The 20695-nt window shown below is 40.0% G+C and overlaps 3 protein-coding genes across 3 annotated transcripts; 2 read left to right on the forward strand and 1 right to left on the reverse strand.

The window, feature by feature from the left end:
* The first annotated feature begins 201 nt into the window (after positions 1-201).
* Positions 202-10112, forward strand: Vps26 (vacuolar protein sorting 26). The gene is made up of 2 exons (XM_067780851.1): positions 202-590; positions 4983-10112. The coding sequence occupies exons 1-2, from the start codon at positions 444-446 to the stop codon at positions 6393-6395; spliced, it is 1560 nt and encodes a 519-aa protein (XP_067636952.1). The 5' UTR covers positions 202-443; the 3' UTR covers positions 6396-10112.
* Positions 10113-17552: 7440 nt separating this feature from the next.
* Positions 17553-18085, forward strand: LOC137249409 (large ribosomal subunit protein mL63). The gene is made up of 2 exons (XM_067780857.1): positions 17553-17797; positions 17861-18085. The coding sequence occupies exons 1-2, from the start codon at positions 17627-17629 to the stop codon at positions 18008-18010; spliced, it is 321 nt and encodes a 106-aa protein (XP_067636958.1). The 5' UTR covers positions 17553-17626; the 3' UTR covers positions 18011-18085.
* A 768-nt stretch (positions 18086-18853) lies between these two features.
* LOC137249408 (required for meiotic nuclear division protein 1 homolog) lies at positions 18854-20309 on the reverse strand. The gene has a single exon (XM_067780856.1). It carries the CDS (start codon positions 20215-20217, stop codon positions 18985-18987), a length of 1233 nt encoding a protein of 410 aa, XP_067636957.1. The 5' UTR covers positions 20218-20309; the 3' UTR covers positions 18854-18984.
* Between the last annotated feature and the right edge of the window lie 386 nt (positions 20310-20695).

The raw sequence follows: 20695 nt of genomic DNA on the forward strand, positions 1-20695 counted from the left end.
ATAGGTACACTATGGTGTGGTGGCCGGGCAAGCGACAATCACCCAATACGCACACAACTACCCTTTTCTATGGTAACCATCAAGCAAATTTTGTGCGTTGCCCGGCAGCTATAGAATTACCACAGAAAGTTATCACTCAACGATTGTTCAACAGTTGTGTTTGCATAAAGCGGCCATTCTTTACTACGTTAACAACACTGATAGCTGTCAGAAATTATCTAACTTCACAAATTATCAAACGCAACGAAATTAGAGTTATTTTTCTGCTGTTGATTAAACGCCCAATAATTTTCACTTGTTTCCAGTTTTGTGCGAGCTCGGTTTACGTTTCTATGCAAAAAAATACACAAGGCATTCCAAAGTGCAGTATAACAAATAATTGGCAAGAGGTTTTTGGCCAGCGAGTGCAACAAAAATAAAAGTATTAGCACACAGCAGCAACAATGAACTTTCTCGGATTTGGGCAATCGGCCGAGATCGATATCGTTTTTGAAGGTGCGGAAAACAGGAAGACTGCTGAAGTCAAGGGAGAAGATGGAAAAATTGAAAAAATGTTGCTTTACTATGACGGCGAAACAGTATCAGGAAAGGCATGTGCAGCATTTATTACTAATTGAAAACCATTAACAACTTCATACTAGATTAGATGTCTCAAAATATATAAAACGGGGGCGTGTATGCAATAAGAAGCAAGAGGGAACTTGTGACGATGCACATCAGCATCTGAGGCGGCTGATTGGATGTAGCCGGTTCAGAAGTTATATGTTCGTTACAACCCACTTATTTGTTGATGATATGAATTTGAAATCAATTTGTATAAAAGATGATCTGCTTAAGTAATTGGGCATGTAAGCGTTGTGAAAAGGCATTATATTTCTGATTAATCAGAGTTTAATGTCACCATTGCCATCTACATGATGAACTTGGCTCTGCTTAATTAAAAAAATTTCAGGCTTATATACTCCAGTTGCAAAGTGAAATGACATTACAACAGCATCAACTATGTAGCGGGCTAGGGGGCTTAGAATATACCAGCGGCAGGTATACCCTTCGTAAGAGGCGACTAAATTACCCAATTGAGTCAAGGTGTTGTGTAGCGCAACCTCTTCAAGCGGATGCAAGTGCAACTTATAGCTTCTGTTGTTTTTGTTGTTGTTGTAGCAGTGCTTCGCCCCACCTAACAGCCGCGACCGATCACAAATTGTCATCAATATCCTCTAACAGGAGTCCAAGGAAACTTGCTGTTTCAACATGGTGGACCATAATGAAAGGGGTGTTAGGGGCGTTGGTTCCACAATACAATTAAAGAGATGGTTGGTGTCATGTGGGGACACATTGCAAGCGGGGCATACATTTTGTATGTCGGGGTTGATTTTGGATAGGTAAGAGTTTAACCTGTTACAGTATCCAGAACGAAGTTGAGCAAGAGTGGCACGCGTTTCCCTGGGGAGTTTGCGTTCCTCTTCCACAAGTTTTGGGTACTTTTATTTGAGAACTGGATTCACCGGGCAATTCCTAACATAAAGGTCCGACGCCTGTTTGTGGAGTTCACCAAGGACCTGCTTGTGTTTTTTTGCTTCATTCGGCTGGGTTCTCAGGTGCCGTATTTCCTCAAAATGCTTACGGAGATGACTCCTTAAACCCCTAGGCGGTGTTGGCTCATCAATCAGATGTCTGTTTTGATGCCCAGGTTTCTGGGTATTCAACAGGAACTGTTTGGTTAGCATCTCATTTCTCACCTTGATGGGAGTATTCTCGCCTCATTATGTAGATGGTATTCTGGGGACATAAGAAGACAGCCCGTGGCATTCTGAGAACAGTATTTTGGCAGGCCTGTAGCTTCTTCCAGTGGGTAATTTTTAGGCTTAGCGACCATATGGGTGACGCGTAGCACGTAAACGGCTGGCCAATTGCTTTGTATGTAGTAATGAGAGTTTCTTTATCTTTTCCCCAGGTACTGCTAGCAAGGGATTTGAGGATTTTATTACGGCTATGGATTTTCGGAACAATTGCGGCTGCGTGCTCACCAAAATGTAGATCCTGTTCAAACGTCACACGCAAGATTTTGTGGTGTAGGACAGTCGGCAGCGTAGTGCCATCGACGTGGATGTTCAAAATGGTCGACATTTGGGACGTCCATGTTGTAAATAAGGTCGCGGAAGATTTAGTCGGTGATAATGCCAGGTTTGCCGAGGCGAAGAAACTGGAGATCAGGGAGGTAGCCGTTTATTCTGTTGCGATCTGTGGGCATGGGCCTGCGGCCATTATTGTGCAGTCATCAGCGTATGAAACAATAGTGACCCCTTCTGGTGGTGAAGGTAGCTTAGATATGTAGAAATTAAACAAAAGTGGGGATAGGGCACCACCCTGTGGCACCCCTTGTTTTATTCTTCTTGGTTTTGATGTTTCGTTTCTAAATTGCACCGATGCCTGCCGACCACCCAGATAATTTGCGGTCCACCTTTTAAGACATGGGGGAAGGGTAGACCCTTCCAGGGCTTGCAGTAAAGTGCCATGGTTGACCGTATGAAAAGCTTTTGTTAGGTCTAGCGCTACGAGTACTTTTCTATGGTGGGGGTTTTGATTTAAACCGCAATTTTCTGGGTGCTGATGGCATTTAGCGCGGTGGTGGTGCTTTGGAGTTTTCTGAAGCCATGCTGATGATAGGCTAGCAGCAAATTTGCTTGGAAGTAGGCTTCAAGCGTCTTTGCTATTGGCGATATGAGAGATATCGGACGATACGACTCTCCTATGTTAGCTGGTTTCCCAGGCTTTAGTAGCGGGACCACCTTGGCCATTTTCCATTTTTCAGGTATGACAAAGGTGGAAAGAGACAGGTTGAAGACATGTGCTAAGTATTTGAAACCCTCTTTCCCTAGGATTTTAAGCATCGGCATGGCTATGCCGTCTGGGCCCACTGCTTTGGATGGTTTAGCGTGACCAATGGCATCTTCAACCTCTCTGGCGGTGATGGTGATTGGTGACGCGCTGAATTTATGTTTATGTGCGTGTCGGCCCTCTGTCTATCTTTGTCGATCGTAGAATGCCTTACATATTGACGGCATAAAGCGCTCGCGCATTTTTTCGAATTCGACAGCACTTTATCGCCGAAGGCGGTGGAAACTTTGTCATTGTGCTTAGACGGATTCGATAGGGACTTTACGGCGGCCAAAGTTTACCCACACCGGCAGAGAGGTTACAACCTCTTAGGTGCTCCTCCCATTTCGCCCGCTTGTGTTCATCCACAAGCAATCTGATGCGTTGGTTTATATCCCTTATTTGGGGGTCGCCTGGGTCGAGCTGTCTTATAAGGTCACGTTCCCTCGCCAAATTTGCGGCCTCCGGCGGGAAGTGGGGCCGAATTTCGGGAATTTTCCCGGCGGGAATGAAACGTGCCGAGGCGAATTCAATGACCTTGCGGACAGCAGGCTCCCCTTGGCGGGCATCAGTCGGGATAGAGAAGGCAGCAAAGAGGTTGTTTGTAAAAGATTTGTATTCGTCCCACTCCTTTTTTCTTATCACTACAACAACAACATAGAGGGCAGCAAAGAGGTTGCCTGTAAAAGATTTGTATTCGTCCCACTTTCCTTTTTTCTCCTTATCACTACAACCACAACATAGCTTCTCGAACCCAATTGTCAACCTCAGCACCCCTGACGAATAGCGAATCCTGTTTCTTTGGCCGCAGAGGCTCGCGCGATCACAAGTTCCTTGGGGTAAAGATAAAGAAACGCTCATTACCACTGACAATGCAATTGGCCAGCCGATTGCATGCTACGCGTCCCCGATATGGTCGCCAAGCCTAAAGACTACTCACTGGAAGAAGCTACAGGCCTACCAAAATACTGCCCTCAGAACCGCCACGGGTTGTCTTCTTATGTCCCCAGAACACCATCTACATAATGAGGCGAGAATACTCCCCATTAGGGAGAGAAATGAAATGCTAACCAAACAGTTCTTGTTGAATACCCGGAAACCTGGGCATACCAAAAGACATCTGATTGATGAGCCAACACCGCCCAGGGGCTTCAGGACTCATCTCCGTAAGCATTATGAGGAAATACGGCACCTGAGAACACAGCCGTATGAAGCCAAAAAACACAAGCAGGTCGTCAGTAAACTCCACAAACAGGCTCTATGCCACGAATCGCCCCGTGAATCCTGTACTCAAAGAACAGTATCGAAAACTTGCAGAAGAGGAACGCACACTCCCTAGGGAGACGCGAGTCACTCTAGCTCAACTTCGAGGGTTCAATGGGGTCATATTAAAACGTTCCCGAGATGGTCGGGCATATACCTCTATTGTAATTTTTACCGGAATGTACCGGATCTATATCCGGCAAAGGACCATCAACATCGAAAACCCGCCTCAAACCTTCGGCGAAAGTATTGCTACAATAAAAACAGCGGTGCAGGTTAACTTCATGCGAGTATTAATATTTTAAACAGGGCTAATGTTGCTGCCCCCTCGCCCCTTTAACGGGACATTGTCTTGTCGGTTTTTGTTTTTTTTTAAATATTCGAGTTTCCGAATGTAAAATTGGTAGTAAATTTTTGAATATAAATTCAGCCTCTGTTACTAGAACCTGCTAATGCTATGCTGACTTTCGCTTGTGTTGGAGTCGAGCCTAAATCTGCTCATATGTTTTCTTATAGGTACTTGAAGTTAACAGAGCCACCAAATTCGAAGGATTTACAAGATTGATATTGAGAATTTGCACTCACTACCTAATTTCGTCAGCCTTTTAAAATGCGTATCATTCGAACGACATCTACCTTTGCAGCGAGCAACTTTTAAGTACACAATGGCACGAAGTTTTCAAACCAAAGAAATAGATCTTTGGCTCTCTTTGAATTCATCTAATTATCAGCATATCTATATAATTAACGTTTTTTTTTTTTTTTTTTTTTGTGAAATGCTATCACTGATAGTCCAAAACAAGCCTTTTCTCTAAACTCTCCTTTTTCTTTCCATCACACAGGTCAACGTGACACTGAAGAAACCTGGCAGCAAACTGGAACACCAAGGCATAAAAATTGAATTCATCGGCCAAATTGAGTTATTCTATGATCGTGGCAATCACCACGAATTTAAATGCATCACCAAAGCTTTGGCACGTCCCGGTGATCTGATACAGAATCATAGCTATCCTTTTGATTTTCAGAATGTTGAAAAACAATTCGAAGTGTACGCCGGTTCGAATGTGCGACTGCGCTACTTCTTGCGTGCCACTATCGTACGCCGCATTAGCGACATAACTCGTGAAGTGGATATTGCCGTGCACACACTCTGCAGTTATCCAGAATTGAATAATCCCATTAAAATGGAAGTTGGCATTGAAGACTGTCTACATATCGAATTCGAATATAATAAAAGTAAATATCATTTAAAGGATACCATAATTGGTAAAATATATTTTCTACTGGTACGCATTAAAATTAAACATATGGAAATTGCTATAATTAAACGTGAATCTACTGGCACTGGACCTAATATGTTCACCGAAAATGAAACAATTGCCAAATATGAAATAATGGATGGCGCACCAGTGAGGGGTGAGAGTATACCAATACGCGTTTTCCTTGCTGGTTACAATTTAACTCCTACCATGCGTGATATCAATAAGAAATTTTCGGTAAAATATTTCCTAAATTTGGTTTTAATGGATACAGAGGATCGACGTTACTTTAAACAACAAGAGATCACACTTTGGCGCAAAGCCGATATACCACGTTATCATAATCAAGGTCAACAACAGCATACAAGCATGATACATGCACATCATCCACAACATGGACCAGCACATCTGGTGGGTGGTGGTCACATGGGGCCTACAATGTCGAGTGTGGCTAGTGGTACTGTTAGCGGCGGTGCTGGCGGCAGCGGTATCGATAGTGATTCAAGCAATACAGGTGGCATAACTGAAGGTAAAATGGGTCTATTTACGCGTGAAAGTCCAAATCAAGAATTTAGCAGTCAACGCGGAGTGGATTCATTGCCCACTTCACCAACAACACCAACGCCACCGCCACCGCCACCAGTGGAACGTGGTATGGGCGATGGTGCGGCCGCAACTAATACATCGCCTGTAATGTTGTCAACTACACCACCGCCGTTACCGGCAGAGGCATCACCTATAGCAGTGGCAGCCACAACGATTGCGGATGCAGATGGGTTTTTGGCTGTAGAAGCGCAAACGCTGCCAACACATTCTTTTTCTTCAACTGATGTTGATGATGGTTTGACAAATGTATCGCTTGCACCTAACAATTTTGATATTGATGCTATGTTGGCTGATGCTGCAGCTGAAGTTACCAACAGAGTTGCTGCGCCCGAGAAGACGCTTGAAACGAAAAAGCGTGAAACGGCCACACCACTGCTTAGTGCAGATTGAAAATGCTTGTTCAGCATTTGAAGTATTTCGCAGTAGCACACAGACAGACAAATAGTGTTGCAAGCGCGCTTAAAGCCTTCATATCCATTAAGCAAATCTCACCCCAATTGGCAACGTTGCATATTGTTGATTGGCTGTAAACCTTATAATTATCATACTTGTTACTCTCAATATTATACACATATTTTGTTTAGATCTTAAAGTTACACCTACTCCAATATTGTTTCAGAAAAGCTGGATTGTTTATAATAAAAGAGTAAATGTATAAGGCCAAGTGAAATTCAGACAATTACAAATATATCCCAAAAGGCTGTCCCTTTTCATTCATTTTCATAGTATAAAAGCTCCGAACGAATAACTTTTTTTTTATTTGAATGTCATTTATCTTCCTGGTTTTGTTGTTTTCCGTGTGGTTTTTATTTGTTTTATTATGTCATTGTTGCCGGCATTTCTCTTGGCGTGGCTTTTGTCGCAAATAATTTATCAAGTGCACGAAGAATAAGAAAAAAATTATCCGGAAATTCCACTTCCATTTTAGAAATTAATCTTAAAAAATTTACTTAGGGTTCTCAAGAGTATAGGACTTTGTTTCCATAGTTTCCATTACAAAATTTCAAACGACGAATAGGAGACCTTGTAAATTCCGAAAATGTTGAAAAAAAAAATTACAAGAGGCCAATTTGATATCACAAAAATGCAAATGTCTCAGAAATTACTGCTGATGTGTTTTTAGGATTTCTGACGAACGTTTGAAGTGCACTTGGGTCTCTCTGAAATATGTTTGCATTTCTCTAAATTTTCATTTGTCCTTTCGTGAATTAAGTTTTTAGCTTTTTGAAAAATACTTTTCTTATTTGAATAACTATTAGAAAAGGTGAACACATATTCATAATCATTGTTTTTCAAGTCGATCGAAATTTTGTAGCCAATCGAAAGCAAGCATTCATTATCCGTATAAAAAAGTTCTCCTCAGCGTTTTATTTGTATTCCTCAAAAAAAAAAGCGTGCTTCCAAATTCATAAAAAATAGATTTCAAAATATTTAAAATTAAAAATTTCAGCTTGCAAAACATTACAACTTTTTCTTATTTATTCCAGAATTTTGGTGTACTGCCGTCCCTTATCAGAAAAGCAGTAAAATGTAAAAAGTTGACAGTACAGCTGATGGAATCCGATTGATTTCTGCACATGGTGGTAAAAGGCAATTTTTTGTTTAATGTCCAAAACTGCTACTTCATCCAAAATAATTTTATAGCGGTACTTAATTGAATGAAAACGTTGAAATTAAAACACATGGAGTAAGCAGCTTTTTGTTGTTGTTGTTGTAGCGATAAGGACACTCCCCAAAGGCCTTCCCTTCAAAAAAACGCGAGTACTCCATAAAAAATGTAAGGAATACTCCTTTGGGAGTATAGGAGTGTTCCAAAACTAATCTGTACTCATACAAAAAATGTGCTCCAATTAACATTTCGATGTCCTAGGAGAGGAGTAGGTGATCCCACTCTCGCTTTGTTTGTGAGTATTCCATAGAGTACATACGTGAGAGTACTTTCACTGTAGTACTCCATGGAGCACCCACAGAGGATCATATGCCAAAGTACTAAAGAGGAATTGTATCAGAAAGAATTATCGGAGTGAATTTAATTTAAAATGAAAGTAGATGAAGAGGGGCAATACAACTTTTATATTTTCACTACGAATATTCTTATGTTATTAAGCATTTGCGTGAATAAAGTTACAGCAATGTGCAGAAATCGTCCCCCTTTCCATCGGTATAAAAAAAAATCGTTTTGATTGAAAAGGGGATTTATCAGCTTTTACTGCGGCGTCCACGATGTTTTCAACTCATGTGAAATTTAGAATGTTGAATTCAATTGAGTTTTCTCTTTCTACAATACAATTTTCTTGTATAGAATTAGTAGATTTTGCCGCAGCGTCGACGAAATGAAAAACAAATTCACTCAATCTCAATTGACCGCTTTTTAAAACAGGGCCCGAAACGTGTTATACGATCCCAAATCTTATTTTTAAATCGCAATAGCCCTGCAATAGTAAGTTGGACACGTCATATGTTAACTGGGGATTACGTATACTCAATCAATAATTTATTATAAATTTTACATATAATTTTCCAGATTTACACTTATCGGTGATTGATCACACTGTGCAACAGCCGGCTGGGTATTTGTTTTGAAGAGATTGAGGCTTAAGTAGAAAAAGTACTATCTCCGTTTTTCGAAGTTAGCCTCCAAAAAATAGATATCGGCTTTCGAAGTACGAAATTCTACATTTCGAAATTTTTTTTTTTTTTTGTTAACGCGTTCAGCAAATTAAAAAAGGAAAAACGTTGTCGTGGTCCGCCTTTTTCTTTTATTTGAATGGCTAAATTCTTTTTTTGAAAAGTTACAGTACGAGCAGTTCCAGTGGAGAGTATGTGCAGACATGAAAGTAGTAGCCACAATCATGGGACTATCTGACTTTTCACCTCGTATAACAGCTGTTATACTAAATTTCTCAAAAAAAAAATTCAGCCCTTCAAAAGAAGAAAATTTGCTGAACGCGTTAACAAAAAAAATAATAAAATTTGGAAATGTACAATTTCGAACTTCGAAAGCCGATATCTATTTTTTTGGAGGCTAACTTCGAAAAACGGAGATAGTACTTTGTTTACTTAGCCTCAATCTCTACAAAAAAGTGTGTTTGGTCCAATACCTTGAAAAAAAGTTGATTTGGCGCATAGTGTCATGAATCGAAAATCATTTTTACTCAAACAAGAAATATTTAGCTGTCCTACTTCTGGTAAATTTAATAATTTAGTATGGATGTTATGAGTACCGTTGCTATAAGCTCACATATTTTCTTAATCCGATTGAATATTTCATTGGAATTATGATTTCAAAAATGGCTTTCGATTATGGATCGTAGACCACATTACAAGCCGTGGAATTTCATTAAGTCAAATGTGTATGTTCATGGAAGCTTTCCGTCATATATATGTATATTAACCTGGGTCGATTTGTATGGACGAAAGTTAACCGATATTGCGCCATTGATTTTTCGATAGGATTTGGGCTCAGGAAAAAAAGTTCCTCTACGCATACCAAAAAAAATAATTTTCGAGCCTGCAAAAAAAATGGCGAAAGGGTAAATTTTTCGACCAAAACACTCCCAAAACCCAAAAAATATATATATTTTTTTTTTTCAAAAAACTGTTATCGCCAACGTTTTACAACGGTAAAAAAAATATTTTTTGGGTTTTGGGGAGTGTTTTGGTCCAAAAATTTACCCTTTCGCCAATTTTTTTTTGGAGGGTCGAAAATTATTTTTTTTGGGTATGCGTAGTGGAACTTTTTTCCTGAGCCCAAATCCTATCGAAAAATCGATGGCTCGATATCGGTTAATAAATCGACCCTGTCTAATGTATGTCAACTAAAGACATGTTTTTTTTTTTAAGAAAGATCACATTATGTTTAAATATATATTTGTATTATATAAATTTTAATTATACCTATGTCCATGTTCTGTTCTAAAACAAACAAAACAAATATGTTTTGCATAGCGCATTATAGTAAATGGTTCAAAACAAAAACAATATTTTAAAAACAAAGCAAAATACTAGATCTATTTGTATCTTGTAGTGCATAAGTAAATCGGATAAAAAACAATGTATTATGTATTAAACAATTTATTAATAAACGAAAGAAATATAACCCGGGGATTCTAGTGTTGTTCTTGTAAATCTGGCGTCAGATTGTATGAAACTCGAGTAAAATACTCAATTACTTATAGGGACATTTAACTCCAGCTGTCGTGAACGGGCCAGAATAAAATAAAATATACAGCAATAAATACAAGGCGTGATATAGTTCTGAAGAGATTTATTAAGGTCAAGCTTATCTTCCATTTCGATTTGTTTTAATTTTTTATTTTTTCCTACAAATTGGCAGGGCGTGGCTTCCATGTTTAATGCTGATGAGCAGATGAGTTTTTGCTGAGAAGCTTTTCATGGCATAATACACTCGTAGTGTTTGTCAAACCGGGGAGCGAACCTGCTTGGAATATTTTATTTTAACCAGGACTTGAACCTAGAACTAGTGTCCGACCGAAACCCGATTTTTTGGCCGAATCGTTCGGTTATCAAGCCCGAACCGAGTATTCGGTCGACCTCTATCCAGAACCTGCGATATGACAACTGTGGATCTTTCTTTAAAAACATAAAGGGTAAGGGCCATATACACATACTGGGCGTCGTAGCCGGAAGCTTCTATCGATCTCCTGAACTCGTTCGTTTTCTTCTTGCGCGTCACCTACAATTTTTGTCTAATTAATCGGCATCAGCGGCCAAAAAAATAGGGGTAAAAGGCCAAAAAAATTGATAAAGTATTTGAAAAAAGACACCGAAAAACGGCGAATTGTGAAAAGCTTGTGTGAATAAGACGGAATCTCTAGGTGTGTAATCTTCTCGTCTGACGTTTGGTAGGATAGTTACCCGGATTGGGTATAATAACGTCTACACACGTTTGTATGTATGTATTTATTTGAAAATTTGTTCCTAGCACAACAATTTTGACAAATTATTTAACAGTGCTAGTCATGAATAGCATGAACTATAAAAATTGAACATTTATAATAATAATAAATTAGATTAATCAAATTAAATCAAATATAACGGATAATAGTTAAATATTTATGTATGTAAATGTAAATCTTAAAACTAAAGAAAAGTAATTAATAAATATTAAAAGACAGCAGTAGTGATGATAACCTTTGGCTGGTTATAGATCGAAATAGTGTATTTAACAAATAAAGGGAGAAGACACAGAGAAAGGAAAAGGACTTAGAAATGAACATTTTAACAACAACAATTTGAGATCCAGTTTAAGAGTCGTTAAAAAATGATGTTAGCTCTTTTTTGAAGTGGAGAGCATTACTTAAGAGTCGAAGACTTGTAGGTAGGGAGTTCCAAAGACGTATTGCAGTAACAAAGAATTGGCGCTCAGAGGTTAGCGTGCGGTATCTAATGTGCTTAAGAAGAAGCACCGATCTTGATGATTGCAGAAAAATAAGCTTACGATATAGATAGGTTCCTTCGTGTGTATCAATTTATGGAGGAAGGACAGTGTTTTGACTTTTAAAAGATTTTCGAAAGAAATGTTTAGCAACCTTTCAGCATGTTGTGATACGTGGTCAAGTCTTTTCAACCCATAAACATATCTAGCAATGTTGTTGTAAACAACATTTAGTTTGTTCTTGCACAGATAGTCACAGTTTGAGTAAATCACACAACCATGGAGTAGCGTAGGTATTAAGTACGCTTTAGCCAGAAGTAGTCTTATGTGCAAAGGCGTGAAATACTGTGTTAACCATAGTGTACGAAGCATTCCATACACTTTTCCAACCGTTCTAAAAATATGGTCTTTCCATGTCAGTGTTTTGTTAAAAATTACATCTAAGTTTTTCGCCGTATCTACGTATTCTATAACGGAATTGTCGAACACTACATTCTCTAAATCATTAGTGGGAGAAGACCTTCTATGAATAACAATACATTTTGACTTATTCGGGTTTATACATAAGCCATTCATATTAGCCCATGAAAATATTTGATTCAAATCGTGGTTTAAGTTACTTATGCACAAGCTAGTTTGATCACGAGGACAACACGTAAACAACTGCACATCATCAGCGTAGAAATGAACATTACAATACTTAAGGACATCGGGTAAGTCATTGATATACAGAACAAATATCAGAGGACCCAGGATAGAGCCTTGAGGGACGCCTCTTAAGACATGTAGGAAGTCAGACTTTTCACCATCTATATATACTGCTTGAGTCCTATCGCCTAGATATGATCTTATAAGGGCAACTGCATGACCAGAGAAGTTAAATAAGTTTACCAGCTTCCTACAGAGCAGAGTGTGGTCTACAGAATCAAAAGCTTTAGAGTGGTCAAGAAGTGTTAAGAAGGCAATGTAACTTTCATCCACTCGCTCACGAATTTCTTCTGTCACAGTAATAGTGCCGTTGTACAGCTCCGCTTTGACCCGAAACCGGACTGACTGTCTGACAGGAGCTTGTATTCATGTACATATGATACGATTTGCCCATGTAGAATACGTTCAACGACCTTAGAGAGTTTTGTATATGTATATTTACTCGGTTTATTTAATATGAGTGGATATGAATATTACAATATAAAATGTGTTGAGTTAATACTAAAGAATAAAAAAGAACGAAAAAGAATAAGCAAAACAGAGTTGCCAAAATGATAGTAAATTTATTCAGTGTGTGGCGTTACCACTTCGTTTCATACATAACATTTTTCCCTCCTCTGCAGGAGTTAAGGTGAGAATGGAACTCTCGGTTTCCTTTGTCTGGTCGACCGCCGAGGGGCTGCCAGCGCCTCGCTTAGTGCCGGATCTCTTTCCGGTGTCGCCTGCCGTGCTGGTGTTGAATGCGATGGCGGTGTATCGTCCTGTATTATTGTCGTGATGGGAGTAGAGAACCCTTCCAAATCTTCTTCTGATCCCAATGATATATTTTGTGGTGATTCTATGGGTGCTTCGACTTCTTCGTGGTTTTCTACTATACCCGATGCAGCTGTACCGTTCTCTTTAGCTGCAACTCTCGTTTCATGATGATTCACTTCCGGTGTTGCTTTATCGGGCCCCGCGTGTGACTTCTGTATTTGCTCTACATGTCCTTTTATCATTTTCCCATTGAATTTTATTTGATAGTGAAGATCCCCTAGACGGGCGTGTATTGTTCCTTTGAGCCACTTAGAAATTCGCGGGTTACCCGACAGGAAGTATACGTTTTGATTTACCTTGAACTCTCTTCCCTTTTTCTTGAGATGTATGTATTGTTTTTCCTCTACTTTCCTCGAGATTTCCTCTGGTCGAATCAAGTCCAATCGTATTCGTAGCTGCCGCCCCATAAACAATAGTGCTGGCGAGGTGCCTGTTGTCGAATGTGGTGCATTTTTGTACTGACTAAAGAATTCGTTTATGTTTTCCTGCAAAGAACTATTCGTGGTACCCATTGCTTTCAATGCGTTCTTGACCGTCTGTACGCTTCGCTCTGCTTGTCCATTAGTTTCCGGGTGATACGGTGCTGAGTGTTTGTGATATTTAACACCGACTGTAGTCAGGAAGTTGTTAAATTCCGCGGATGTGAAATTTGTTCCATTATCAGATACAACCGTTTGAAGAACGCCATAAGCCGCAAATACGTCGTCCAGCAAAGTAATTGTCGCGGCCGCCGTAATTGATTTAGTGATTTTCACCTCTAACCACTTGCTATACGCATCCGAGATTATCAGTAGCATTGCTCCTTCGAACGGCTCCGCATAGTCAATATGAATGCGTTCCCACGGTCCCTTGGGATACTCCCAATGATGATCGCCACTTTTCCCGGGTTTGTTTGCCTGTTTTGCACATGATTCGCATTTGTTCGCCATGTTCTCTATATCATTGTCAATGCCCGGCCAGTATATGAATGAGCGGGCGATTCCTTTCATCTTGACAATCCCACTTCTGGGGACTTGTATCCTGTCCTCTTCAAGCATTGACCTGTTTCCAGCGGTTTAATTATTTTACCCAGTCGCTCGTCTTTTCTGGATTCGTTGGCGGATTGATTTGGCGAATCACAAAGTTGTCGAACTCGTCGTATTCGTCTGGATTATCCGTATATGCCTGCCGCACCTGTCCCACCTGTAATGTTTGCTGTCGTAGAGGGTGGGCCTGTGAAAGATAGTCGGCGTTAGCGTTTGCCTTTGAATTTTTATACACCACTTCGAAATCAAATCTACTCAGAAAGTCTGCGTAATTAGCCATTCTGCTAATGCAAAGTACTGGTAGAGATTTGTCTGGTTGTAAAATTTGTGACAACGGTTTATGATCTGTGATTAGCGTGAAATGACGCGCGTAAAAATATATGAAAAATTTCTGAACTGCCCATACTATTGCCAGTGCCTCTTTGTCCATCTGTGGGTATCGCTGTTCTGCAGTATTCAGTGTTCGACTTGCGTATGCAATGGGTCGTTCAGTTCCGTTCTCTAAGTGATGTGATAGCACCGCTCCCAACCCTGTTTGACTCGCGTCCGTCGCTAGTAGAACCGGTAGTGCCGCCTTGTAGGGTATCAAGACTTGTGGAGAAACCAGCGCCTGTTTTAGATACTCAAAGGCTGAATTTGCCTCTTTGGACCCGTGAAATTTTTCGCTTTTCAGCATATCGCGCAATGGTCGCGCTCTCGTCGCCAGGTCTGGGATAAATGCACTATAGTAAGTAGCTTTTCCTAAAAACAGCTGTAGCTCCTCCACATTCGTTGGTGTGGGGCTATTCAGTACAGCTTCAATGTGTTTGTCAGATTTATGCACCCCCTGTGCGTCGATGCGATGGCCTAAAAACTCCACCATTGCATTTGATGCGATTTAGCGTTGTCGCCAAAACCCTCAGCAGCTCTTCAAAATTTTCTGCGAACACCAAGATGTCATCAAAGAAATTTAAAACGTTTGGCATTCCTTGCAGGAGCGTCTCCATTTTTCTTTGCCAAATAGCTGGAATATTTGCTGCCCCATATACCGCACGAGTCGGTCGTACTAGTCCGTGTGTAGCTGTGTTTAATGTCAAAACATGTGCGAAATCATCGTCGATCGTAAGGTGTGTATATGCGTCGGTTATATCCAAGTGACAAAATATCGCCGCTTTTTTCATTTTATTGAACAAGTCTTCCGCTTTAGGAATCGGATGTTCGTCAATAATCATTCTTGGATTAACCGTTGGCTTGTAATTGCCAGTGATGCGAATATCTCCATTTTTTTTCGCGACTACATGTGTTGCTGAAGCCCATTCCGAATGCTCTACTCTCACGTAAAAGCCAGACTGGATTTTGCGATCTATTTCCTTGGCATACGCCTCTCTCAATGCCATTGGTATTTCGCGTGCTCGTGCGAACACTGGTGTGGCTCCCGCCTTCAGCTTCACTTTTGCAGGCGGCCCTCTCAACTTACCCGCTGTCGTGTCAAAGACTTCTTCGTAACTTGCAAGGAGATGTTGCAGCCGTTCTCGTTGGTATTCTGAAAGTTTTGGCGCGGTTGAACTTATAGAGTTAATTTGCCTGGCTGACGAAAATAGCTCCGAAAAGTTAATTTCACGTGCGAATTGTGAGCTCCATTCTCTTCCGAAAAGTGTATCGAAATCTTCTTGGACAACATACAGATTCAGGCGCCGCTTAGTCCTCCCCATTGATGCGGTTACTACAACCCTACCCATGCAGTTCACTCTATGCCCCGTGTAGCTTGTAAATCGTCTATCTGTTTTTAATAATCTAAAATTCGGTTTTATAGTGCGAAGAGTTTTATAATTAATAATGGCGCATGGGGCACCCGTATCAAGCTCCATCTGTATTTGCTTTCCATCGATATTTACGTGAAGCATTTTTCTGTCTACTGCTTTACATACATTACACACACATGTTCAGCTGCTGAACTGGTTCGAGCTCATCCTCTGAAATCTGATCTAGTTTTGCCTTGCACACTTTTGCAATGTGGCCCAATTTTCCACACGAAAAACATTTGGAGCTACTGAATTTGCAGTATCTTCTGCTGTGTTAGCCCCCACATCCGTAACAATTTGCGGATTTTTCTTTTGGCTTCTTGGTCAACTTTTCAGCATTTTCATTTCTTTTTGTTTTGACTGGTTCGTATCCCAGTTTAAACGTTGGTTCACTTGGTTGTTCCCACTCTGTACACTTCAGATCTGTTGTTGCACTTTGTGTTAGTTCGATTGTGTGCGCAATTTCGTATGCCTCAGTAAAATTGTTTGGTTTTTTACTTATAACCTCATTGCAAATATAGCGTGACTTCACGCCATACAGTATAAAATGTGTTGAGTTAATACTAAAGAATAAAAAAGAACGAAAAAGAATAAGCAAAACAGAGTTTCGAAAATGATAGTTAATTAATTCAGTGTGTGGCGTTACCACTTCGTTTCATACATAACAGAGAGGAAAGGGAGTATGGCTATTGGTCGATACTCATTATTTTGTTTACGGATTGGAATAACTTTTGCAGCTTTCCAGTATATTGGGAAGATACCGGTCGTCAAAATTGAGTTGACCAAGTAATTAATGTGGGGAAGGATTTTGGGAAGAATGACTTTTCCTGTTTTAATTCAACTTTATTGCGTCTTCTTTTGGTAGTAGCCCCGGGTTGTAGAATTTCAAAGCAATCCTGGCCTAAATGGGATACTAAGAGATCCCGTCACGTCTACACCCTAAGCAGGGACATAATATCTCCTCACTTGTAGGAGTTCTGACTGGACACTGCCCCATTGGAAGGCATGCGGAAAGGCTAGGAGCGCCCTTCCGACGATGCTGCAGAAGTTGTAAAGAAGCCGAGATAGAGGAAACGGTGATGCACCTCATCTGCAACTGTCCGGCGTTAAGTGGCCCCAGGCAACGCTATCTGGGAGCTCCCTTCCTGAGCGATCTCCGCCAGGTTTGAGAGCATGATATAAGGGACTTGGTAGCTTTTATCAAGCCCTCGAAATGGTTCGAAGAGGAGGGTTAATGGTGTCTTTCTGTGGTACCACCACGGTCCAACTGATACTGGCCTATGTGTGCCCATGGGTTAGCCACTACTACCTAACCTAACCTAACCTGTATTAGTAGCATATACTTCGGCACTGTCGGGGTAGTACCGAAGCGAAATGGTAATAAATCCGTCAAATATCTGTAAGGTACCCTTAAACCTGCGGGAAGTGTTTGTGTAACTGTAGTATCAACTTCAACTAATGTGCAATCCTGCTGCATGAAGTTTAATCATGACAATTTTGAATAAACCATGACAATTTTTGAATGAACCATTACAATACGAGAATAGCAAGATTTTGCTGAAATGATAGCCCCTGGTCGGAAAAATTCAAACCAATCGGAACCCACCATTGGTCCGCACAGCAGACATATCAGAGACTTTCCAAACTGATGCGAGACGATTTTCTACGATACGAAAGAAATTCTAATTGCCCTTTTTCGCGTTTTGATAGGGAAGTCCACATTTTGAATTTTACACCGCATTAAGCTCGAAAAAACCTAGGGTTAAATGTTAACAATTCCACCATTCGTAAACTCCGAACACCACTGTTGCGTACGTTCAATTTCAACTTTTGTTCATTGCAGCTGATCGTTGGGCCTGTTTTAACAATCGGTTAAAATATTTTACAACTAAAATGCAACTAACATTAATTAATTTCTTTAAGAAAACTGTACCTGGACACATATTCCGAGGCAAGCGGCGTCTCATTAAGCCAGTGAGTAAACGGGCAATCGAAACATTGCAACGTGAATATGAAAGACAGGAACAAAATATGTTATGGTTGCGACATCCATACTTGACAGTGGTAAGGATTTAGTACACAATAGTTAGATGAAATAGAGATTTTAATTACTGATCCTTGCTGCAGGAGGAGTCATCAGGTCATTCGAAAGAATTGGGTAAAACGGAAGCTAAGTTGCAAATGTGGAATGATCAGCGCACCATGCAAAAAATGAAACCGCATGTAACAATTGAACAGCGTTTGGCACAGTTGAAAGTAAGAGATGCCTGGGATTAAAGGTTGCGTTGCATAATAAAACCTAATTTGTTATAGTAAATAAATCGGTGGCGAATTAATAAGAATAAACCTTTATACGATATAATATTATTAATACAAAGCGGAACCACGCAACCAGGGCTATTTGCATATTTCTGACTGGAAATATGATAGGCATTTGTTCATATACACAGATGGTTCTTTGAACTAAGTTAAATGAAATAAATATCTTCGAGTCATGCAGAGAGCAGAGAAACGAGATGGTCAGAATGTTTAAGGAGCCGAAAAAGGTGGTGTGTCCCTGAATTAGATTACACCCAAACAGTTTGTTGTGTAATAATTTTAATTAAATTTTTCGAACAACATAAGCAAGGTGAGACAATCGAAGGAAGCGCGAGTTTGAACAATTCGTTAATGTGATAGTCGGACACGTGAGGAGATAGTTGGTGGGTCCCACGTGGTATATTTTTCATAGTGTATAAGAATTGATGCAGTAAGTCCTTTATGCTGAACCACATTCAAACACTTTTTCAAAACGTGCATACTGCTAACGTATGGACAATCCACATAAATTACAATTATATTGCGTCCACCCAGACCAGATAGCTGAACCATTGCCAGTTATAAACCTATGGTTTCGGTAATCCCCTGCAGGTAGGTACATCGATAGTTCGGATGCATCTATTGCCAACCAACCGTAATGACTGCTCATTTACGAGTGGTATTGGAAATTGTTTTTCAACGGTTATGTAATTGAATTCTTCTAAGCATTGCGATCACAAGCGGATTACGTTTACACTAGCTATTAAACATATACTTTAAAAATACCATTTGCTTAGCAAAAAAATATATTAAAAAATACCATTTGCTTAGCAAAAAAATATATTAAAAAATACCATTGTTTATTTCGATTTAAATGCAGATCTAAACTAAAATTAACATTTACGCAACCCACACTATTTACTGCATGTAGTGTACATACTATTATGTACTTATCAATGTAAACTTTCATTTTCCTTGTTATACAAACGATCCATATAATGCATAATTTCAAACCCGACTTCTACCATAATTAATATAATAATCATCCATTCTAAACGTATATGATGGGCATCATTTAAATTGTGCGATATAAGCTCTGCCAGCTCTACGCAATGATTTATCTTTTCATTCATAACTTTTGTGCGACGTGTTATACTAAAATAAGAACAAACTTGCAGGTACAAGGCTTCCAACTCTTCACGATCCCAATAAAAATCGGGCGTATCCAATAAATCTGACGCCAAATTTATTTCATGCCGCAAAGCGAATAATTCTCCAGTTTTACGCAATACCTCCGCACGCGACATACGTATACGGCGGCCACGCTTTAAATCATCTGTCAGATATTCCATGGAATCAATATAGCGTTCGAGCATCGCTTCCCACATACCCAATTTAATTGATGTGGCCATTGCATTGGAGAATGTATATTTTTGTAGAAAATTATCACCCTCAGAAGCTAGAAAAAATTTGCCATTGTAGAAAAAGGCACGCGCTACTTCTGTATCTGCAGTAGATACCATATCACCTTCAACATCCACAGCAGATGATGGTATATACATGTAAGGCATCACTTCGCTTTCGCCGCGTACGAGTGGACTCAAATAGGGATCCTTTTCGTATTGCCGTACAAAGGATAGTAAATTATTTGTTTCAATTTCATTGAAGTTCCATAAAACTACCGAACCCTCGCGAAAGAATATAATATCACGTTCTTCCTCACCCACAGGATATTTTGCTGTTGCATAGAGTACATTCTGTTCTACGCCCAGATTATCTGTGGAGAAATATTTTTTAACTGTATACAAATTTTGTTCCTCTAAGCCTTTCATTAGCGCTTCCAAATCGTATTCTTCAGCTGTTGTAAATGCAGATACATTAAAGAATCCTTCAGCGCACAGATCCTCAAATACGTGACCATCCCATTTCTTGCGTATGGTACGCTTTTTAAGTACTTGAGCTACGGATGCACCTGCCAGGGATTGTGTTGCCTTTCGACTATGCGTTATTGGTGTTGGAAGTTTTAGTTCAAATTGCTTCAGCTTTGAATCAAACTGCGTCAGAGGTTTCTGTATGGCATGTTGTAATTTGTCGTAGGAAATTTGCCGATAAAAGATGGTTGTCACTTTTCGCGTTAAAGCTGTGCAGCCAGTACTTTTAGTGAATATGAAGCGGACAAAGTTCATTATTCGTACAAAAATTTTTAATTTACTTCCAATCTTTTTAAAAGCGCAGGCCGGTTTTCCACAAACAGGTGATTATTGGGACTGTTCAGTTATGGCATTTTTACACGTGTTGTTTTTTTTTTTTCGATATTTTGACGTTAATACGGTGTTTGCACACTCCAAGTTTTTTTTGCCACAACTCGCGGAATACGGGGCCCCGAGAAGGGCCATTCCCGAAACGGAAACTCGCTTTGCGCTGTATTTCTAAGGTAATAATTTACAACAGGGGTCGACTGCTAATACAAGTCCAAAAATGTTTGGAGGGGTGTCAAGAGACGCGTTTTGACCTCAGTATTAATAATCCGGAGGCGTCTATCCGAAAAACCGAAAAAATGGCCCGAACCTCTCCGAAATCGGGATGGGATCATTCTGCATCATCAGCCTTCGGTCGCGCTTATGAGAAATTACCATAGCCAGAATACTAATGGCGTGGAACCAA

This window comes from Eurosta solidaginis, chromosome 4 (assembly GCF_040869045.1).
Source record: "Eurosta solidaginis isolate ZX-2024a chromosome 4, ASM4086904v1, whole genome shotgun sequence".
Lineage (NCBI taxonomy): Eukaryota > Metazoa > Arthropoda > Insecta > Diptera > Tephritidae > Eurosta > Eurosta solidaginis.